Below are 24,729 nucleotides of genomic sequence, written 5' to 3' on the forward strand. Positions count from 1 at the left end.
TTAGGATTCACTCTTAACCATGGGGCCAATATGTAGGTCTAATTTAGACATCAGTGTGTGTGTGTGTGTGTGTGTGTGTGTGTGTGTGTGTGTGTGTGTGTGTGTGTGTGTGTGTGTGTGTGTGTGTGTGTGTGTGTGAGTGTGTGTGTGTGTGTAGCTCAGGACTCTGTATTCACCACGGGGCCTGATTTAGACATCAGTATGTGTGTGTGTGTGTGTGTGTGTAGCTCAGGACTCGGTATTCACCATGGGCCCAATATGTAGGTTTGATTTAGACATCAGTGTGTGGGTGTCAACCTGCCCCAACCTCTCATATGCTAAAATCTGGAGTTGCTCGACAGTGTCTTGTCTTGACTCTCACACCCAATTCAAGATTAGGTCTGATTGGTTGTTCTTGTGTAGAAAGGGAATTGTAATGCATTGTTCTGTGGATTCTTGATCTCCTGAGACCTTCTCCTCAGCTCTGGCTTGTCCTTGTACTCCTCCTTCCGCACCTCTTGCTTTCTATCACTGGTTCATGTTAATACACTGTTCAATTTTCCTATCGTCCTTTAAACCATAGTGGAATTAGTTTAGGTTGTTTAGTCAATATTATGTATTATTTATGCACCTTTAGTATAAGTTAGTCCACATATTTAAGTTTATATTCCTATATGTTTAATGTATGCACCTTTCTGCCAAAGTAAATTCCTTGTCTTTGCATCCTCTGTGTGTGTGTGTGTGCCTACTCATCTTCTGATGCCTCAGTGCGTGTGTGTGTGTGTTTGTTTGTGGGTGTGAGGGAGAGTCTGTGACTCGTCAGGTGGAGGGTCCTCTCTTCAGGTGTAGTAGTGGACTTTATCAAGGATTTATGCAACACTGCTAATGTGTTAGCATCCCTATGGAGGGACACTTGGTGTGGATTACACACACACACACTCCCCTATGCCTATGGGAAAACACATGGATTTGTCAAAGCGTCACGAAAGCTTGTCCCTCTCTGTGCCACCCTGACTCTGCCAGGTCTCTCCCACCCATGCCGAGAGAGAGAGAGAGAGGGAGGGAGAGAGGGAGAGAGGGAGGGAGGGAGAGAGGGAGAGAGGGAGAGAGGGAGAGAGGGAGAGAGAGAGAGAGAGAGAGAGAGAGAGAGAGAGAGAATTTTGAATTTTCAACAACTATTTATTATAAGCTTTGAAAACCACACAAGAACATTATCAGATCATTTTGAGACAATATTGAATGATTAATACATTGAAATGTGTAAGTTTCCCATTAATAAACAAATATGTATACATAAATTAAGTATATGTATTGATTATGTAACATAATCAATCAAGTTGTTGTCTTTTAATAGCTAGGCTTCGTTACACTATATAGCCCAAACCTGAATGCTCAGCTATACCAAATTGTGAGAAAACAGAAAATCCAGAAAAAGTATTTCCTATATACAAAATACATGTATTGTATTTTGTTACATTTTCTGGCACCAGTAGTTTGTAGTTTATATTAATACATTTATTTGAGGTGTATTTTGCATCAAAATAAATGTTCAAGTATTTTTGTCCATCTCTGAATGTACACTGTCCCTTTTCAAATAAACGCATACTGATAATGAAAGGTCAATGATTTGCACTGTTGCGCCGAACTCTGTGTTGTGAATGGGTGCTGCGGAAGCTCCGCCTGTTTCGGATATGACGAGACTGATGGAAGCACCTTGCGCTGGAGATGGACGTCACATCACCACCAGCAGCAGCGGCTGCCGTGAGATTGGACCACATTTGGGATGGAATAGCTCTGGAGGAACTACTGGAAAACCATCTTACTACTTCTGAACATTTAAAAGGACATTTTATTTTATGCTGTTCGAAGCTAGCCACACAAATAAGTTACGCGAAGTAATGGTTTTCGATGGCAAAAGACACTTAAGTTTTTCTCTGGTTGCGAGACGGCGAGAGAGCTGTTTTATATCGAAGTGAAGCCACATATGATTCCTTTCGATTAGCTAACACCTAGCTAGCTGGCTAGCTTTATTGAACTAGATTGGGCAATTGACATTGATTTTACAAGTGTTTTCTAACTATCTGTCTCAATGTCATTGGAAACGTGGTCTTGTGGAACATGGTGGAATGTTTTCAGTTGTGACTTGCTCGTTTGCTTGCCTCTGCACTTGCAAAAAAGTAGTCAGCCTCCACGTAGCTTTTTGGCTAGTTAACAGCAAGATAAAGAAAATATCTTTGTCTATTACTAGATTTTGTTTTTACCCGGAGTGACTCAGATCAGTCAGTCTTTTGATGAAAGTGCTTCGAACACTTAAAAGCGAGGATGAAAACCTAGGGAAAGAAAGGTAAACAAAAGGGGTTACTTGGATCCCTGACCATTTGGCAGAGGTAGATACCCCACAGTGCAGATGGCTAGAATTCTTGAACAAATCTATTGACGAGGAGAAAGAAATGGTCATTAAAAATCGCCCACATGCGCTCTATCGATCGTTGGATTGGGGTAAGGAATCAGACGGCGGAGAGGTACGTGCCCTTGCAGACTGAAGGAGGATGGCGGAGCCGTTCCATTGGAAGTAATCAACGTAAAACTGCGAGAGTTGTTGGATTTATTGGTAACATCTACCCTGACCGTAGGACACATGCAGGCCAAAAAACGGTACTTATTTCTGTTCTCCACGGGTGCATGTCTCTTTCTTTTGTTCTACATTGGAGGGGTACACTTCCCGTTATCAAGAGAGGGCACAAACCAAGGTGATGAGTACCGCCACTCCAACTTGCAGTGGCCCCACTTCCTGGGCCCTTTGCAGCCGTTCAGCCCCTTCGATCAACTGGAGACCGAAGACTTCAATGTTCACATATCACCAAGGCAAAAGAGGGATGTTGTGCCAGGTATCTACACTAAGAAACGCTGCAGAATGGAGTCCTGTTTTGATTTCTCTAAGTGCAATAACAACAGATTTAAAGTTTATGTTTACCCTCAGCAGAAGGGGGAAAAAATGTCAGAAAGTTACCAAAATATTTTGTTCGCCATTGAGGGTTCTCGGTTTTACACCTCTGACCCGGGGCAGGCTTGCCTTTTCATCTTGAGTTTGGACACTTTGGACAGGGATCAGCTCTCACCTCAGTATGTTCACAACCTGAAAACAAAAATACAGAACTTGCCTCTTTGGAATGGTGGCAAGAACCACATTATCTTCAACTTGTACTCTGGGACATGGCCTGACTACACAGAAGACTTTGGCTTTGACATCGGCGAAGCAATGCTCGCCAAGGCCAGCATTAGCACGGAAAACCTCAGACCCAACTTTGATGTGTCTATTCCTCTTTTCTCAAAGGAACATCCAAGGACAGGAGGGGAGAGGGGTTATTTAAAATATAATACCATTCCCCCTTTCAGAAAGTATATGCTTGTATTTAAGGGGAAACGGTACCTCACAGGAATAGGGTCAGACACAAGGAATGCATTGTATCATGTCCATAACTCGGAGGATGTGGTGCTCCTCACAACATGTAAACACGGCAAAGACTGGCAGAAGCATAAAGATGCCCGCTGTGACCGTGACAATTCAGAGTATGACAGGTGAGTATTCTGCAACAAACATTAGCCTATATTTGCAGGTCTGACTATTTGATTATTCTGAATTATGTTGCCTGCCTGTTTGCTGAGCCTTGATTTCCCAGTTTATTGATGTGTAAACTTGATCCTTAATTTTGAATGTGTCATAGCCTTGCCTGTGCACCTTTTGTGTGAGTGTGTCATACTGACCATAAGCAAGACAAGTGTTGCATGCCATTTAACTGTGGGGTCAAATCCCTCTCAATGTCTAGGAGGTGTTTGACAGTGGACTAAATCTGATGAACAAACTGGTGTCTCTGTTTGGTCAAGGAGCTTCGCATCTCCCAAAAGCCTGCCCGTGTTGTTTTCACTAGGGACTGTGGCACGCAGGGGGTTTGACTGTGGCTCTTTGGAGGATTAGGGGGAACAATGCCAGTGGTGCCAGTAGGGAAGCTGCTTGGCCCATGTTTGCACAGTCATTTCCCAGACCCAACCCCATCGTGCAAAAATGCCTATTACCCTGTATGACTCTACACCCAGGGGGCTGTGATCCCAACGTCATCCCCAGTTTAGACAATGGTCTGCTTGGTGTACGCGTCAGCTCATGTAAGATTAGCCTATCTGTCATGGTTTGAGGTTGCCTTGTGCTTGAATGAGTGACTGGGTCCACCTCCCACTCTGTGGTCTTGTCCAATGGAATTCTAAGTCAAGGGAAATTAATTTGTACCGTAACCTAATTTCAAGTAAGGTGTCACACACACTTTTCATGGCTTAGTTTCAGTGGCGGACTGTATATTTGTACACTGCCCATTGTCTATCGGCTCCCTTTTGACGTCTGGTTTGTGCTTACATGGCTATCCTAGGTCCAGGACTTGACAGGTCCATCCCTGCCAAGTAGGGTTGCACATTTCGTGCATTTTCCTTGACCAATAGTTGAACACTTTAACAATCAATACTCTATTAATCATTGAGAACTAAAATGCAAAAAGCACAAACAATTTAAATGAACAGCTGGAGTTTGCTAGCTACTAGTAGTAGTGCTACTGTAGCTAGCTAAAGTTAGTGCTAGCTAGTATCCTATCCTCTGCCCTGTTTGTCACTGCCTGACTGAGTGAGCAGAAAGTATTTGCACTGTTTCTCATCCTCTCAAGTCGACAGACAAAGGAGAACATTTGAGTTCCATGGAACGGACAGCTCCGCAGTCATAAAGTCACAACTTCATGACATTTCATACAATTCTGAAGCAGCGGCTTTAATGATGAATATAGCGGAAACACTGGGGTGCAATTATTGCATTTCTAAACTAACAATGGAGACTGCGAATGTTATGGGTTAATACATTTTTAACCGGTTAAATTCTTAATGGCAATTAATCAATTCATGATTAGCTAATCATGAACATCCCTACTGCCAAGACAGTCCTCTCTCTAGGCCTGCCAGTCTGATCTCCCAGTGCCAAGAGCTGGGACTGATTTCACAGTGGGACAGGGTGGTCCCCGCATCCAGGGCCGTCGTTTAGGGGGGAAAGGTGATGAAAATTCTAGGGGCCCACAGCCCGGGGGGGGGGCCCCACAAATATCCCAGTAGCCTATGTAGGCTTCCCTTTCTATGACTAAATTATTATGCATTTGCCTAACTAATACCCATACTAATTAGGGGTGGAACGGTACACTTAAGTCACGGTTCGGTTCATACCACGGTTCGGTACGAGTTCGGTACAATGGGGGGAAAGGCAAAACAAAAATGCAGAAGCAGGGCTCCAGACTAACTACTGTACATGCAAGTCTTAGCTAAATGTCTTAAATGTATGATGCGCTTGTCGATCAGTCCTCCTACACCACAACAGGCTACTTGCTGAGCAACAGCGCAAACACCGGCAGGGATACAGTAGCAGCAACGCTAGTGCTAAATAAGTATTAAGACATGTTCGTAGTCTAGGTATAGCGAAAAATAGCCTAACTTTACTAGACTTTTAGCTGCGGTACTAATGCTGAGGGCTTGCTGATATCGCTTTCTTACTAGAACGAGCATTAGTCATTTATTTAGCAGATGCTCTTATCCAGATCGTCGTATCTATGAGTCGTTGCTAACGTGTGCTGATTTTGTACACACCCAATACATTCAAAATGTGTAGGTTGCACATGCGCGAGTACCAGTAAAACATTCTCGCACTACCAGTAAAACATTTTCGCACTGTCTCAAAAAACTGTCTGGAGCACTGAGAACTTGAAGCCAATTTTTTTTTTATTGTGTATGTCTCCTATCACTTACAGTCTCTCCCCTGAGCTAGCTGCAACAGTATGAAGTGTGTAAAGTAGTAAATAGTAAGTACCCCACATAATCTCCAGACTCCGTATGTAACTTGTAAACGAAATAAGAGTTATACAACTGAAAATACAGCATCTCTTATTTATTAAGTACATAGAATACCTCCTCACGAAGTCCTTGACCCATCCACTACTCTCTAGCCTGTACGAGAGTAGCATTAAGTGACTGGGAAACCGAAGTCGGCGGGTCCTCTAGCTCGTGTGTGTCGCCACCACTCGCCATATTCGTCTTTAGTGCTGCTGCTAGCTATCTGCTGCTAGCTATCTCTGACTCACTCAGGCACAGCCCGGCTACACAGGTGACGGCGACAATCAGAGCTAAGGCGGGGCTACAGATGAGGTGTTCCTAAAGAACACGAGTAGTTCCAGTAGTTCCGCATTACATTAATTAAATTGCACACAAGTTTTTTTTAAATTTTATACCGTGTATTCTCCGTGTAATTTCATTTACCGAACCGTGACGCCCGTACCGTTCGGTACGAATACATGTACCGTTCCACCCCTAATACTAATGCATCAGAGTTTAAACAAAGCCACAAAATCAAGCAAAATTTGAAAAAAAAAGTTTATATTTTCCGAGCAATAACACCCTTCTTTACAAAAATGGTTTGGTCAAAAATTTGCGCGTAACGTTAAAGCTCCCAAACTGCAGCAGCAGCCAGCTGGTTATCAATAGAGAACTGACAATGCCAAAACAGAAACATAAATCGGGACACCAAAAAAAGAGAGGAGAGGAAGAAAAGAGACCCGGCGCACATCAGGGGCCCAGAATATCAGCGATTTGTTTTTTAAGAAAGGAGAGTGTTTAGCTAGCTGCACAGTCTGTGGTTCACGAGAAATAGCTTAGCTCGCTTCGTCCAACATTACGATGTTGGAGTGACTAATGTTAGGAGCTAGCGCTTAGCCAGCTACATAACTGCGTTAACCGAATGACACTAACGTTTAACGTTACGTGTGGTCAGCAGTGTTAATAATCTTCTGACAAGGCTGACATTACAAAATTATCCGCTAAATATCATCCACAGAAAAGATCAGTAAGGTTATAATTCGCCAAACGTTATAATACGCTGTCAAAAATTCCAGTAGCAGTATAGGATTTTCCATTCTTACTTGAGTGTTGTTTAAAACTAAACTGCTATGGTAGCCTGTTGACATGAGTCTTGTTAATGTTAAGCAGGGGCTGATCTTACAGCTTGCCATCCTCATAAAATAATAAAGAGAAGCTGTTTCTCTAGGGAGCTGTGGCATTGATAAGCCAATTTAGATTTTTTTGATGTTAATGCTAGTTCTTCATCAGTTGTTCCAGAAAATATAATCATAAATGTGTACAAAAGCAATATGAAATTAAATAAGATATGAAATATTGATAAGTCTACTCAAGTCACTGACTGTCCTTGCTGTCTACAGAGCCAGACCCCACCCAAGAACGAATACCAGAAAGTAGGGCTACTACAGATACTAGTGAAGGGGATAGTGAAGATGCTGATGATGGTGAGTAAGTGAGGTAGACACTTGTTGGCTGTTTTGACTTATTAGTGAACTGCTGTACCATTAGCAATTACTTACACATTGATTTTTACATAATAATACCCAGTGACTCCTTGTTGAGTGGTTAATTGAAAAAAAATAAACAAATTGGGAACATTGCGTCAGGCACTCTCAAGAACATAGAGAAACAGAAAAATAAAGAAACAATTCCAATACACATAAAAAAAGTTGTGTTAAATTGATCTTTGGCAATGAAAAGTCGAGGGGCGGGGCCATGGCCGCGGGAACTAGGAGTGCTGAGTGTGCTGCAGCACCCCCTGACAGCACGAGAATTTAAAAGGATATGACTAAAGTGAAAAATTAAGAGAAAAAAAGACATTTCACTAGACAAGGTTTTACCAATTGAAAAATGGCTATGTGTATTTTACATAAAGCTCAACTATTTTGCGCTCAAATAAAGGCAAAAAAATTGGCTTTACTGGCCCCGGGCCTTCTGGCCATCGCTTATGTCGAACTCTGCTTTCTGGCAAAATGTTGGCCGCTCAAATGATGATTCATTGATCAAAATAGGTGTGCTTTTAACAAATAATACAAATGTGTAGTTTTATCATCAGTTCATAATTTGTTTATGGGGTGCCCATAGTTTGTGTCAAACGATTACAATATTTAATAGCGAATAATCGCATTAATGTCATAGTTAACTCAAAATTTGTATCTATTCTAAATGTCCCTTGATTTATTTTTGTCCCAATTTCTTTTTCTCATTTTAATGCTCTTATCAATATGGAGAAGTGGATCGGATTGCTCGGTGCAAATATAATTTTTTTAATTGAAAACAACATTGCAATTACCTGGCTTTGACGAGGGGGCGGAGAATTCGCATCAGCTGTGTGCTTGGCCATCAAGTGGTATTTCAGACTGGATGTGCTGCGATGATACCTCAGTTCACAATGACAAAACACAAAGATCACTTTGGTCTTGTCAATGGAACCATTTGGCAACTCTTTTAAAGGGGCAATTGACTGGGTTTTTTGGGTATTTCACACTGTTCCTTAAGGTCTCCGAATAGGGTGTGTAACATTGGTTGGGTTAAAAATGGCCCGGGTGCTGTTCTATGCCCTCTGACAGATCCTCTGAAATGTTCCCGGGAAAAAACACTAGATTTTCTCCTTTTATGGTATGATAAGCTGCGCGCTGATTGGTTGGTTGTCAACGAGTGAAGCTGGGAGCAAAAACGTAACACGGCCAACAGCAGCACTCGCTGAAACACCGAAGTTGGAGACTTGAAATAAAAACGCGCAAATAAATCTATTGTGTCTACACAACACTGTTTTCAACAGATTGACTATATATCATTTGAAATGATAACATTACTTGTTTCCACTTCTGTTGTTGAAGCAAACTGGATTGACTTAGGTGGGTAGAACGTTAGGCTACAGCTTAGCAACCAAACCATATCGTGATTCTACTCGGCTTCAGATAGCTAGCTAGGCTAGCTCTAGATATCTTGATGTAAAATAACATGACAAAGATCTGGACAAACATGCATCGTGAATTGTAGATTTTCATTACACAGGTTATTTATTTGAATGAAACACAGTCAGGAACATGAATCAACGTTAGCCCCATTGCCAATAAACTAGGCTAAATTATCACACATTCTATGCTCTTGCGTTAACTAGCAAGCTAAACTTGTTTACATGCCTACAGTCTAGGTGTTACTAGTAACAGTTACTAGCAATGCTAACGTATCCTGTATCTAAAACCTGCCTTTATCCAGTTCTTTCAAATAGATTATCTAGACAGGCGTTAGCAATAAGCCAGACTGCAGTTCGTTTTCTGGCTATTTTTCGGAAGCTTCCCTTCTAGTGCCGACTACAGCTAGTCTAGCTAGAGTCATTTGATGTGTGTAGAAACGTATTTAGCATTCTACCTGGTATGCCATATACAGGAAACGTTAGCATTGCTAATGACTGTTAGCACAACATCATACTGTCCTTATAGCTTGCGGTTGCAATGAGCATACGGTTGGAACAGCACCTCTTTCCAGGTTCAGCTTCCTAGCATATCCTGCTTGAAATTGTCCAAGGTTGTCAAAACCGTCTCGGGTAAAATGTTCAGAGCAAATGAATGATTGAGTGTCGAACTTCGCCGGGATCTTCTCATAGACAACAGCAGCCATGCCTGTTGAATGTTTGGCTCCTTGGGAAGACTGTGAGTGTTAGCCTTCCCTGTACAGCCTGGAACACAGCATTTACGACGGTAGTCCATTTTCAATATCCTTGTTATAATTCAAACCGTTCTTCTTTGTAATTCCTAATAAGTAGCCTACACAGAGCAGCGCGCAGCTAAACTAGAATCGGAGATAGACGCTACCTCGGCTGGTCTGGATGTAAATTCTGGGGCGTGACAAAGATACAGACCAGAGCCAATAAGAGGGCGATCACCGGTCCTACGTAGGACCGGTGGCTTTGTTGAAAAGCTAGCGTTTTACAGCCAAATTTTTTCTTTTTGAGATTTGAATAGGAAAGAGGTGTCAATGGACTTTGATATTCACGGTATGTTCAGTTTACCCTCCGAACTGTCGTTTTTCAACAATGACAAGGTAAAATCGGTTTTGCAGTCAATTGCCCCTTTAAAAGTAAACTTTCCAAACAAGTGTGTGCAGCGTGTTTGTTGTTTTGTTTCCGGTCTAGCAGTTTTTCTAACGTCAGTAGTTGTTGCAACAGCATGTGAAAAAAAACGTTTGCTAGGCCAAAAAGAACTTTAATCACGCAGTAAAAAAAATGTACGCTGTTAAAATGGGTTTGCGTTAACGCCGTTAATAACGCGTTAAACTGACAGCACTAGAAGTAAAGTCATATCCTGCTGTCCAGTTCAATGAACATGAGACTCTGGCTAGGTATTTGATAGGAATTAGATGGACTAATGACCCCTTCACATCGTGCTAGCCACATTAGCCAGTCTAATCAGTTTAAAAGTCTCCCAATTCTTAGTAAGGTTGTTTCACAACACTAATTGAGGGAACCGAGCTTAGTCGTTGGTTTACGTTCTAATCCAGTCACATTACATTTTACATTTGGAAATGCACATTCAAAGGGACAGACGTGGCTCACGTCTGTGGCTCAATTCAGTAATAAGTAGTTAAAGTTTCCTGCAATGTTCTATCGCTCCATTGCGGTACTAGATAGACATGGCCTCTTGTAAAATCTCCGCAGATTATTCATGTGGTCATGCGGTACGTACGCCCCATGTTCTGTGTTATTTTATCAGGCTGAGTTTCCTGGGTAGGGACTGACTGGGAGCGAGTCAGACAGTGCAGTCTGTAGTTTAACTAGGTGGAAGTAAATGTTTTTCTCCCTGGCTATGGCCCATTGTAGAACAAATCCCATTTATCCTCTCTCACTGACAGCAAGGAAGTTGTGTATAGCCTGAATGCACCCTCTAAAGCTTAGGCCTATACCACGTACATTGTAATGAATGATTTCCTTGATACACACAGTTCCTGAAATACAGAGGGATCAATAAGATGCAACTCTTAATCTTGTCACACTAAGTTTGCAAACAAGTGGAACTGAACTTGTCTCAGAGCTTAAGTAATTTGTCCAAAAATATGTTATTTGTGCCAAAATAAATATTCAGAGCTATGAAATAACTAGGCTATATTGTGCCACAGGTCAGTCAATATGCTGTGTAGCTGCAGGACTAGGCTGTATGTATAGCTGTAGGGCCAGGCTGGCAGTATAATTGCGGGGCTAGGCTGTATAGCTGCAGGGCCAGGCTGGCTGTATGGTTGCATTTCTAGGCTGGCTGGTAATTTACTCAGACTCCTCTACACTAGGCCCAGGCATTCCTTTGGGACTGTGATGAGCTCTGCATCTCCACTAGATGAGATTTGAGTTACACATCTACATTTCAAACGGAGCTTTGGGGATTACAGGAATCTAGAGGAAATTGGGTCCGATAAATCATCTATAGTAAGTCAAGGAAATAGAACATTACAAGAGGCTTTCCCATTATAATATCCACATGCATTGAGTATCAACTGTCCTCATTTTAAATCAAGAACAACATCATTGTAAGTTTAACAAGTAAGTAACAATATAAGTTTATTGAGTCTAATAAATAATAATTTTTCCTTTGCTGTGGTTGCTGGGATCGTTTTTTAGAAATATTACATAATTTTCCTTATTGAAAAAATGCAGGACTTCAGCAATGTGAATTACTTAGATATTTGCCACCTTAGCCTCGGAGCTTATCGTGACTCCTTTCTCTCTGTTCATCTGCAAACTCCAGGTCGCAGTGAAGCTGCCACTACCTTGGAAAAATGCAGCCAAATAAAGTGAACTGCCATGAAGCAGAGCCAGTCCAATGTTATCCTGAAACTGAAAGCTCTCACAGCTTGTGTCCAATTAAGAGCTTCTGCTTGAAGTGGGAGGGGAGGGGAGAGGGGGTTAGTCTCTGTGGTATATTTATAGGCTAGCTTGTTTTAATCCTGGGTGCTGGCTAAGCCCTGGTGATGTGCTGTTCCCAGATCTGTGTAACATTTCAGCCCTGGATTAAAGGATGGCTTGATGAAGGAATGGAGATGGATAATAATGGATGTTGGACCAGTCTGGAAGCTGGCTTGGCTGCAGGTTTAGGATCCATGTGTAGATCCCCAGAGGCTGGGTCTCCTGGCTTCCCTCTTTAGTTGGTTTATTACGGGTTTAGCTGTTTTTGCAACTGTCTCCACTTAAGGGCTGTGTGTTGTGTCATCTTGACAACATGACAGTGCACATTTACTGCAGGTGCACGGCAGGGCTCTTCAGTGCGAATATTTCACTCACTTTTGTGCCTGAAAATAGATATGTGGGAACTAGATTTTTTTTACAAGCACAGTGTGCAATTTAAGATTATAAATGACTGAAATCTATTTACCACCGTTTAAAAACTACAAGTCCCACATTTCACAAGTGCGGCATGCGCCTACTCGGTAGGGTTTTCTGTGATGATGCAGTCTAGTCAGAGAGAGAAAGGTGAACAACACTGGAAAAGTGTCTCTTAGAGGACTGTAGAGACAATCGTAATCAAGTTTATTTGATCAATTTTTATTGTACTAATGGCAAAGTTCTATATTCACAAATGTAAGTTTTCATGTATAAAGTAGTGCTGTCAGTTTAACGCCTTATTAACAGCGTTAACGCGTTATTAACAGCGTTAACGCAAACCCATTTTAACAGAGCCAATTTTTTCATTGCGCGATTACTCTCATCTTCCGAATAAACGTACCGGTACGTTTATTTTTTTGACCCGAAAAATCCACCCGGTACATTCTTATTTTGGACGGTACGTTTATTTTTGAGGGGGAAAATCGAGACATAATTTTAGAAAATTCCATGAATTCTTTTCGGAATTTGAACTCTTTGATGTGAAAACGTTAGCTACCTTAGCTAGCTAGCTACTGGCAAGTAGCTTACATTAGCCAACGACATTAGCTACCAACTGGTTGTCAGTGCAAGCTAGTAAATGTTAGCCAGAGCCTCATTATGGCTCGGATGTTAGCTCTAGCTACTGTACACTCACATAACGGTTCCCATTCAGCACACCAGCATGACAGTCACAACCTATAAACAACGACCCTCTCATCGTCAAATAGAAATCCCAGGGCATTTACTTTTTTATATTTTGCAAACTCAAGTACAGTAGATACTTTGAAGGTGTAACTAGTACTGGTGCAAGTTCAGGATTGTATGTCGCACAATACGCGGAAAATGAGGTGCTGTGAGATGATGTCATTTAATCTGCACCTGCAATTGTGCTGCGCGGCAATCGTGTCTACTATAAGTTTGTTGAGGTACCGTATACCAGTAGTCATGGCATGTTTGTTATTTGACAGATTTGTAACTATGTATTTCCAAGCTACAGGCATTGAAGTATTTTCCTAATGCTTTATTTGGTAGTGGTTGTCATGTTGACTGTAAGCTGTTTAAGGAAAAGTGATAGTAGTAGTACATGTATGTTTGTAACTAGACAGACTCTTTTTTTACTTTGTAATAACTAAGTATGTCCAGTGGTTTTCATGTTATGTTGCAGTCATGTTGACTGTAAGTCTTTGAGGAAAACTAACATATATTTGTAACAGCCTCTTTTTTGAACATTTCTAATAATGCTTATGTATTTCCAAACTACAAGTGTTTAAGTTTTTTCCTAGCAATGGTATATTTGCTGTCCATTTCTACTCCTGATTGCAAGTGACAGTAAAAGATGCGCACTTACACTGATAGGAACACATTTTGATCGCATATGGACACAGTTTGCGTGCTGATTTGGCAATTTTCCGGGGGGTACTTTTTTAAAATTTTGAGGATTTGTCCGGGGGGTACTTTTATTCCGGGGGGTACTTTTTTTCGGAAGATAAGAGTAACATTCTTTTTGGCCAAGCAAACTTTGAGTTTTTTTCACATGCTGTTGCAGCAACTACTGATGTTAGAAAAACTACAACACCACACCGGATCTAGCTAAACCGGAAACAAAACTGGGGGGTCAGATGGCTGAGCAGTGAGGGAGTTGGGCTAGTAATCAGAAGGTTGCCGGATCGATATCCCACCGTGCCAAATTACGTTGTGTCCTTGGGCAAGGCACTTCACCCTACTTGCCTCGAGGGGAATGTCCCTGTACTTACTGTAAGTCGCTCTGGATAAGCGCGTCTGCTAGATGACTAAATGTAAATGTAAAACAGGCACGCTGCACACTCTTGTTTGGGCTTGCCACCCGGCTAAAGAGTAGTAGGCTAATGTTACGTTTTGAGTGGATGGCGAGCGCGAGAGGCCGAAATGGATGCCAACACAATTCTGAATGGAACATTCACTTTAAAAAAGTTGCCAAATAGTTCCATTGACAAGACCAAAGTGATCTTTGTGTTTTGTCGTTGTGAACTGAGCTATCATCGCAGCAAGTCCAGTCTGAAATAACACTTGATGGCCAAGCACACAACTGATGCAAATTCTCCGCACCCTCGTCAAAGCCAGTCGATTGCAATGTTGTTTTCAATAAAACAATAATAATAAAACATTTGCACTAAGCAATCCGATCCACTTTTCCATGTTGATAAGTGCATCAAAATGAGAACAAATAATGGGACAAAAAGATATCAATGGACATTTAGAATAGATAAAAATGTGTGATTAATTAAGATTAATCGCGAGTTAACTGTTACATGAATGCGATTAATCGCAATAAAATATTTTACTCGTTTGACAGCACTAGTAAAAAGCCTTGTTTTATTTTGTTTAAGAAAGAAATTTAGCATTACTTTGTTTCAATAAGATTCTCAATGAAGCAAAAAGCAGTGTAGACTTTGGGGACCTGTAAACTTTTCAATATATTTTGTAAATTCTACATCAAGCACCCCCTAGTGTGCGATTGTTGTTATCTTTGTAATATGTGTATTCAAAGATGTGTAATAATGTTCTGTTCATAAAAAATGTATAAAAATATATAGCTGCAAGCAGCGATGCGGGTTCCTCCGCAAAATGGCAAAATATTATAAAAATGTACAATGTAGAAGGTCAAGAGTTGGACAACAAGAGAGCAAATCGACTTCATGTTCAGCCAACAACAATAGGCTGAATGGGGATTTGAACTCATGAGCATAAAGTTACAAGTCAGTGTCTCTATCCTCTTTGCTACGCACCAACTGCTGAGATTTTATGATTAGAAAGGGCAGAGTATTACCTTTGGTCGGCTTTGGGACAAAGGTAAGAAACGGTTGACATTTCAATGTTCAAATTGCATGAAATTGCACATGGTATTACTTCAGAATGATGTCATCTCGAAGCCAAGGTTTGAAAAACAAATCAGTCAAAATGATATTGGATTTATTGACACAAAGATATTGAGGCAATGTGGACATTAACATAAATACACCCCTTTCAGACATTTTGTTTTGCATTTCTTATTCCATTTCACCCTACATAAAAGACACATCAGCTAAGGCTGGGCGATAAATCGATAAAAATAACTATCGAAGTAATGACTTCCCTCGATAAAGATATCGTAACATTAATTAATTTTCAATAATGTCGATAGAGAACAATTAGGAACAGCAGTCCATTTAATTTCTGTGATGCAGCAGGAAGTTGCGGAGAAATGGTAGTCTACGCTCACTAAAATATACTGAACACGTCAAGTGGAGTAGCTAATGTTAACCGCGGAAAATTAGTCTTATTGCCGAAAACAGTGGCAGCGATAGCCATGGCGAGGGAGCAACTTCCAATGAAGAAATTGTTGATAAAAAGGGTTAGTCTTGTTCAGTTATTTGGAAGTTGTTTGGCTTTTGGAAATCCGACAAAGAGCAGAGCAATGTTCGGTGCAAATAGGTGTAGTAAACAAACAGGTGGTTACCAAGTCAGGTAATACGACAAACTGCAAATGCGGACTTCTTGTTGACCTCGACCTACGGTCTCGGTTAACAAACGTTTTAACAAATGTCTGCTTACAAAGGTGTTGGTAGATCTGTCGAAAGTCCATATTCGTTTTTTTATATAATATAACAACACGTTGGAAAATCCCAAATCAACCACGACAAATCTGGTGCAGACGCCATGTTGTCAACATCTCCAAGGCAACCGCTTGCTAGGTCCGTAAATCGTTTGCGGACCTCTGGAAAGGTCAAGCCCCCACCCCTCGCCCCTCGGCTTGAAGCAACGGCCCCGGTGGATGTAGGTGGTATTGCATTACGGTTAGGTAATGCAATACCAATATTACTGTCGTTTTTATTCTATTAACTCCAGTCAACATTTACAAAACTATCTCCCCCAATAATTTTTATTGGATTCTCGAACCTGGTTCATACTACTGGCTTTTTAATAGAATAATTTCTCCCGATTTTTGCTAAGTTTGAGACCAATCCGAAATGGGTAAACTAGCACCTCATTTATTTGCTTACGTCAATAAAAGTTGCCTGCAAATGTGCTGGCGGATACTAACAGGGCACGAGCACAAAAGTTCACATTGGCCGATAGCCGATTTACATGGAGCAGAATGAGCCATAGACTTATATTGAATGAGCACAGGGAGAAATGGCTTGAGTTGCCTGCCTTGTTGTTGCAAGTTTAGCAAATCGTTGTCACACATACATGAAATGTTGCCTGCAAATGTGCTGGCGGATACTAACAGGGCACGAGCACAAAAGTTCACATTGCCCGATAGCCGATTTACATGGAGCAGAATGAGCCATAGACCTATATTGAATGAGCACAGGGAGAAATGGCTTGAGTTGCCTGCCTTGTTGTTGCAAGTTTAGCAAATCGTTGTCACACATACATGAAATGTTGTTAACATAGTTTATTCCCGTTATTTTAAAACGGATTTGATTTTTCGTAAAAACGTTCATGACATGATGGCAAATATATTATCTTAAGCGCGAGCATAGATTGTTGACATGTCTATCTGGAGCAAAGACGAAGATTAATACTTTAACAGTTAAAGTTTAACTGTTAACCACAATAGGAAATGATATATATTTAAATAATATTAGTTTTGCCTTCAGAAGCTTTTGTTAAACACACCCATTATTCTTTTTTTGATCGTGCCAGACTGCTTTTGTGGGACAATGAAGGTCCTCAGTGACTACGTTTCACCCCCACTTACATCTGATTGGAACGTCTTGTAGCCTATATGGTTCTATGAATATGCCCCTTTCTAAGGCAAATGTTCAAACAAGTATATTTTAGACACACTTCTCGAGCTTTTATTTATTACATTATTAACACGTCTTGTGAGATCACGTTATATCCATTAATAGACATTTGGTTTTCTAGGTTGAACATATAAAACACAGGTCGCATTTCGACACTGATGTGAAATTGAAGGCAGTGTGAATTTCGTGGCATTTTGTTTAAATATAAAGTTGACAGTAAAGGTGATGATACACGGGGCAATTTTTTGAGCAATGTTGCCGGGCAATGTTGCCGTCAACGGGCAACCAGATGAGACACAGTGCAACTCATTAGGGCAATTGACAGTTGGCAGCAGCCGACACACCACAAATATGGATGCTGAAACTTTTGCAGCTGTCACTGTTGTCTTGGCTTCTTCAACAATAATTTTACTTAAGTAAGCATCACTTATAACACAAAACTTTTGCCATTTTATTACATAAATTAATTCATATTACAAATACATACATACCATCTTTTCTTCTTTTCTTTTGCTTAAATGTCGTGTGTGTATATATAGCATATATCTGGTAACCTTTCAATTGAATTCATCTCAGCAAAACAGAAAAAAGGACATGGACCAGAAGATGGCTGCTCAGGAGGAAGAGGGGGTGTTACAGCCAACCACTGAGGGAGCTGGCTGACGAAGATGCTCCTGGTTACAGAAACTGGTTAAGAATGGCGCCAAACACATTTAATAGTCTGGTGAGCCTGGTGGAACCATCATTAAGAAGGCAAGACACAGTGATGAGGGAGGCAATACCTGTTGGGGAGAGACTGGCAATAACATTGAGGTACTTGGCCACAGGACAGACCTTCTCCTCTCTGGAATACACATTCCGGGTTAGTAGGCACAGCATTTCCAGGATAGTAGTCGAGACCTGTGAGACTCTTTACAAGGCATTACAACAGGATTACCTCAAAGTGCCATCCACAGAAGAGGAGTGGAAACACATTTCCACCAGATTTGAGGAGAGGTGGAACTTTCCACATTGCATTGGGGCCTTAGATGGCAAGCATGTCAACATCCTTCCGCCACCTAATTCAGGGTCTCATTACTATAACTACAAAGGTTTTAATTCAATAGTTCTCATGGCTCTAGTAGATGCAGACCTGAAATTTATTTATATTGATGTAGGGACAAATGACAGAGTTAGCGACGGGGGAGTTTGGGCCAAGTGTGGGCTGAGCCGGGCATTGGAAGACAACACACTGAACATACCACCACCAGAAGACCTGCCTGGCCGTCAAACCCCTGTCCCTTATGTTGTCGTGGCTGATGAGGCTTTTGGTTTGAAGCCATGGATGATGAGACCATACCCAAGGACACAACTGAATAACAACAAGCGAAACTTTAACTACAGGCTCTCTCGTGCACGTCGTTGTGTTGAGAATGTTTTTGGAATCTTGGCAAACAGATTCAGAGTTTTTCGCCAAGCAATTGCACTGGAGCCTTCCAAGGCTGTAATAATAACAAAGGCAGCATGTGTTCTTCACAATTACCTAAGAACTGAATCCCTCACCCGTTACACCTACACACCTCCCAGTCTGGTGGATCAGGAGGACACTGAAACAGGTCGACTTAATCACAGAGCTTGGAGGGAAGAACCAGAATGTATGCGCCCTATTGCAGCTTCCTCAGACAGAAATTCATCTTTGCAGCAAAACAAGTGAGAGAGGAGTACTGCAGCTACTTCAACACAAACGGAGCAGTAAGCTGGCAAGAGAACGCTTTGTCTTGAATACTTATTCTTCGTCCACACTTCCATAACCTCTACCCATCTGTTTCATTAATGCAGTATGCAGGATACAAAAAGACGATAATGAATGAAATGCAACAAATACATTTTGTTTGATTTTATTTTCAGTTCAGCCACCCTGGCAAATGCAAAATATAAAATACACAATTAAAGAAGTTAAATTACTATTAAATAAGTTAAATTGCAGATTACTATACATACTAATATACATACTCCATTTGTTTAAAATTCAGAATACAAAAAGATAATAAATACAATTTTACAATCAAATACATGTTTTGTTTTTCATTTTCAATTCAGCTACCCTGGCAAATGCAAAATATAAAATACGCAAATAAGTTAAATTACTGTTGAATCAAATCCCTATACATACTACTCCTCATCTTGGACAGAGTGAGCCAACTCGATTATCTGTCTTTTCAGCTTCTTCACCTTGTTGTCTGGCAGACTTTCTAGGCAACTTTCTAAGTACTGTAAAAAGCCAGTGTGCTGTGAGGAGGCCTTTCTTTTCAGAACACCCATAGCTTACTGCCTCTGTAGCTTTATCCATTTTTTTCTTTTTGGGCTCAGACACAGCATTGTGGCGTTGGGGTTGAGGTGGAGTTGTAGGAGTGTATGTGGAAGGAGAAGGAGAAGATAAGATGTTCTCTGGGAACTGGGATGCTGAGGGAGCAGCCAAAACTGTTGACAAATTGTCACAACTTTCTTCAGGGGTGCAGGGATCACGGAGAAAAGACAGGATGTAATAATACTTCCACTTTGGGAGGAAAACCTCTTCAACGCCGGCCCCCGATTTACTGCTCTTCAGAACCAGGCCATGCTCCCGCGAAAACACAGTGCGAAGGTTTTTAAATTTCCTCTTGATATCTTCCTCTGAGAAAAAAAGGAACATAATATTGTAACATAAATAATCTATAGGTGATATCACATACTTTTTTTTTTAACTATGCGTTTACACACAGTTTATATTATGAAGAAATGTGGAATTAACTGTAGAAATTAGGGCTGGGCGATAAATCGATAAAAATAACTATCGAAGTAATGACTTCCCTCGATAAAGATATCGTAACATTAATTCATTTTCAATAATATCGATAATGTCCATAGTGATAGATCAGAAATTATTTTGATCTGTTCTTAAACCTTTGTCCATGACTGTAACGCAGTAAGAACCATGTTGTCGATAATAACTAACTTACTACAACAACATTATTGCAATAGCCATTAGAACTTGAAAAAATATGCATAAAACAATTTTCACAACAGGATGTACCGGTTATATATCGGTCCTCATCTGACAGCTTCTGACAGAGCATCTGAAAGTCCCTCGTTTTAAGGTCCCGGTGTTTATATAGCTTTGCCTTTGGGTTCCACAAGTAGTCGTGCTCTGTATACAAGGATACAATAAGAGACGGTGATGTTAGACAAACACTGCTCCAACTTAAAAACAAGACAAAAAAACTATCGATGAGCGGCCCTTCATTTATTACAAGTCAGTGGTTCTCAAACGTTTTAGAGTGGCGTACCCCCGAGGCATTTAACATCATTCTGCATACCCCCTCTCATACACTGCACTGTCTGTGTTTATACTTGTTCTTCACGCTAGTAAGTGCTAAATCTCCACTTTTACAAAGGTACATTGTCGAGAACAGCAGTAATATAATGTGTGCAATTTTCGTTTGCTTTTGACTCAGTTTAATTTGGATGTCATGTATTTACGGCATTTAACCTGCTAAAAATGCATAGTATGGGGTAGAATTAAATAAACGGCCAATTTTGTTCGCGTACCTTCTCCGTCGCCTCAATTTGAGAACCACTGTTAAAAGTGAATTGCCGAAACACGTCAGGGTAACTAGCTACTGTAATTAACTTTCAGGTAGGCTAACTAGCTAACCATGTTATGTAGCAAATTCACCTCAAGTTAGCTAGCTAGCTATATCCCATAGAAAGTCTATGGAGCGGTGGCTAACGGCAGTTATCAAAACTAACGTTAAATATTCAATGTATAAATTACAGCCTGGACACATTAAATTTGACATCTATTGCTATTTTAAGCATTAAATTAAGCAAATTTTCTGTTATGGGTTTACACATGACATTTTACCAGCATAAAAAGATATTAGTTGACGCTCCTTTTCTTCGCTCCACTGCCGCTGAGAGGCCGCCATCTTGTTTGAACATTTTCTGAAATCTCCAAGCCGGTCACGTGATCGGTGGCTAGCATTCTGATTGGAGGATCTCAAAAAGTTGCCCACGACTGATCTAAAGTATCCTGATAAAAATATGTTGCCCATTCTCAATGCGAAAGTGCCCAAGCAACATCGCCCGGCAACATTGCTCATAAAGTTGCCCTGTGTATCATCACCTTAAGTCTCAGGGGCGGTCCTAGCACATTTGGCGCTCTGGGCGAGCTTCACTCGTGCCCCCCCCCCCCCCCCCCCCCCCCCTCCAAAAAAAAAAGTTAAAAACGCTTTTGCACGAAAACGGAATTGCAACTTTCAAACTTTATTTTGCCCTGCAAGAATGCATTTCTTTCAAATAAACACAACAACGATCACAACAATGAATAAACATTAAATAAAGAACAAAATCCCTGAGAAAATGTCAAGTCTATGTTGAACTACGCTCCGGCCAAGCCCCCCTGTTCAAAGGTGCACACACGGTGCACGGTCACATTCACTCCCTCATCGCCTGCAAATAATGTTTTAGTCTTCTGTTCTGTTGATGCCTGGCAAACAACAATCTTAGAAGTGTACTCATATTAGGGGGTGTGATTTGCACTTCAGGGCCACCGTACATATTCACTCATTTTAAGCAATCAATCTCCCTGAACAAAATTAGACATAACGGAATTCACCAAAATGTCATGACACATCGAAAATGACGCAAATTGCGGTACAGCTGAACTTGAACTGATGTTTCGACTGAATGACAATAACAAGGAACGTCAGAAGTCACTGGCTAGCTAGCGTTAGCTAACTATCTAGCAAGATTACATACAATCCATTTGCTAAAGTTGACAATACGTATTGGATTTTTACCAGTATTCCTCACTTGTTGACAAATTGCTGTGTTTGTCTTCGCCTAATGCAACAACACTACAAATAGCTTACTCGTTGCATAGCACACCCATTAGCCATTAAGGAAGACAAACACGGCAATTATTGGGTGTGCTATGCAACGAGTAAGATATTTGTAGTGTTGTTGCACTGGCTAATTGGCTATATACAGTGCCCTCCAAAAGTATTGGAACAGTGAGGCCAATTCCTTTATTTTTGCTGTAGACTGAAAACATTTGGGCTTGACATCAAACGATGAATGTGAAACCAGAGATCAACGTTTCAGCTTTTATTTCCAGGTATTTACATCAGGATCTGATGCACAAATTAGAAAATATCACCTTTTTGTTCGAACCCACCCATTTGTCACGTGAGCAAAAGTATTGGAACATATGACTGACAGGTGTGTTTTGTTGCCCAGGTGTGTCCTATTACATACATTATTCAATCAATAAATACCACTGAATGTCTACACTCAGGTTCAGATTGGGTAAGATAGGTTTTGTCTATGCAGACTGTATTCAGAGGTGAAAACAACATGAAAACCGGAGCGCTGTCTTTGGGTGAAAAACAAGCAATTGTGAGTCTTAGAGAAGATGGAAAATCAATCAGAGCCATTGCAGAAACATTGTCCATAGCCAGTACAACCATTTGGAATGTCCTGAAGAAGAAGAAAACTACTGGTGTACTAAGTAACAGACGTCGAACAGGTAGACCAAGGAAAACATCAGCAGTTGATGACAGAAACATTGTGAGAGCTGTAAAGAAAGACCCTAAAACAACTGTTAGTGAGATCAGCAACAACCTCCAGATGGCAGGAGTGAAGGTATCACTATCTACTGTTCGCAGAAGACTTCATGAACAAAAGTACAAGGGCTACACCAGAAGATGCAAACCACTCATTAGCAAGAAGAATAGGAAGGCCAGGCTGGAATTTGCCAAAAAGTACAGAGATGAACCTCAAAAATTCTGGGACAAAGTTTTATGGACTGATGAGACAAAGATTAACTTTTACCAAAGTGATGGAAAGGCTAAAGTTTGGAGAAAGAAAGGAACTGCTCATGATCCCAAACACACAAGCTCATCTGTGAAACACGGTGGAGGTAATGTCATGGCTTGGGCTTGCATGGCTTCTTCTAGGACGGGCTCATTAATCTTCATTGAGGATGTAACACATGATGGCAGCAGCAAAATGAACTCGGAAGTCTACAGAAACATTTTGTCTGCCAATTTAAGGAAAAATGCAACCAAACTGATTGGCAGAGCCTTCATCATGCAGCAAGATAACGACCCAAAACACACTGCCAAAACAACAAAGGAGTTCATCAGGGGCAAGAAATGGAAGGTATTAGACTGGCCAAGTCAATCTCCAGACTTAAACCCTATAGAGCATGCATTTTACCTGCTTAAGAGGAGACTGAAGGGAGGAACCCCACAAAACAAACAACAACTGAAAGAGGCTGCAGTGAAAGCCTGGGAAAGCATCAAAAAGGAAGAATGCAAAAGTTTGGTGACGTCAATGGGTCACAGACTTGCTGCAGTTATTGAAAGCAAAGGATTTGCAACTAAATATTAAGTCTTATTCACTTAAATATGTTTTAAGTATATCTGTTCCAATACTTTTGCTCACATGACAAATGGGTGGATTCAAACAAAATGTGATATTTTCTTAGTTGTGCATCAGATCCTGATGTAAATACCTGGAAATAAAAGCTGAAACGTTGATCTCTGGTCTCACGTTCATTATTTGATGTCAAGCCCAAATGTTTTCAGTCTACAACAAAAATAAAGGAATTCGCCTCACTGTTCCAATACTTTTGGAGGGCACTGTATGTGCGCCCCTATTTTAATCGTGTTTTTTTTTTGTATAACGTAGAATAAATGGACATATCATTTTTGATATAGGCTACTGTAAAATCCTTAAAGAAGTAGGTTATGTGACATGGAGTAGAAAAATGTTCAATGATAAGGTACATCTTTTCTTCTTAACTCCACTAAAGTGCCCGGGGCAATTCACGCATTCATGAACCGTTTTCTTATCTGGAATTCATCATAGGCTAAGACTAGAATTTAAGGATTTACCTTTCGCCTTTGCACATTTCTCTTATTCTTCCTGTCTTTTCTTCTTAAATTTCGCCCTGGATAGCTTGCCTCTTCATTATTTCGTTCTTCAAAGTTCTTGAACACACACACACCCTAACCAAACGCCTCACTGTGCTAGCATGTTCTGATAACACCAAGCTTCCTTTTTTAAGGGGACCTATACCTGGCTCATTTTACCCTAATGTTAGATTTATTTTTGAATGTCAAAATATTGGTTGGAGATAAAGAAGGGGGCACAACAAAAAAAACTGCCCAGCAACAAAAAAATAAAAACGTTTATTTTTATTTTTTGCTGGGCGCATTTTTTTGCGCCCCCCTCTGAGTGGCGCCCTAGGCGACCGCCTCTACCGCCTGTAGGAAAGACCGCCCCTGGTAAGTCTGCATTATGGAAGATTTCGGTTACCAAAATAACTAAGCTTTCTTTGCCTGGCGAGAACAACGACGGAGCTGTTCATGTTAACAGTTTATTTCATCCGATACAATGCGTTGGAAATCATACTCATATCACGAAGAAAAAAGCAACATATGTGACGAGTTCCATCTAGAATAGCCCAATATTTAGCCCTATAGCCTATTTCTAAAAAACAAGTAGAAGGAATACTATACAGTGACAGAATACATTTCCATTAAGTTTGCATCATGTCTCTGATTCTTATCGGACTTTCTGCCCAAAGATTCTGCCTTAGCTCACACGCTCGCAACCATATAATTCTATGCTTGCGACTGGTTGTCGCAAAGTATGACGTGTACAGCTAGT

The 24,729-nt window shown here is 40.8% G+C and overlaps 1 protein-coding gene across 3 annotated transcripts in view; it reads left to right on the forward strand.

The window, feature by feature from the left end:
* Positions 1 to 1,661: 1,661 nt before the first annotated feature.
* Positions 1,662 to 24,729, forward strand: part of LOC124480088 (exostosin-1a-like) — an 89,661-nt gene continuing 66,593 nt past the window's right edge. The window contains exons 1-2 of one of the 3 annotated variants that reach the window (XM_047039168.1): positions 1,662 to 3,558; positions 17,608 to 21,112. In XM_047039168.1, the coding sequence (XP_046895124.1) occupies positions 2,618 to 3,558; positions 17,608 to 18,724 (2,058 nt within the window). In that variant the 5' untranslated portion in view covers positions 1,662 to 2,617 and the 3' untranslated portion in view covers positions 18,725 to 21,112. Of the gene's footprint in view, positions 3,559 to 17,607; positions 21,113 to 24,729 lie in introns of those variants that run through there. The other 2 variants (XM_047039177.1, XM_047039161.1) reach the window with 2 other exon arrangements.

The sequence above is a fragment of the Hypomesus transpacificus genome, chromosome 2, assembly GCF_021917145.1.
Source record: "Hypomesus transpacificus isolate Combined female chromosome 2, fHypTra1, whole genome shotgun sequence".
Classification (NCBI taxonomy): domain Eukaryota; kingdom Metazoa; phylum Chordata; class Actinopteri; order Osmeriformes; family Osmeridae; genus Hypomesus; species Hypomesus transpacificus.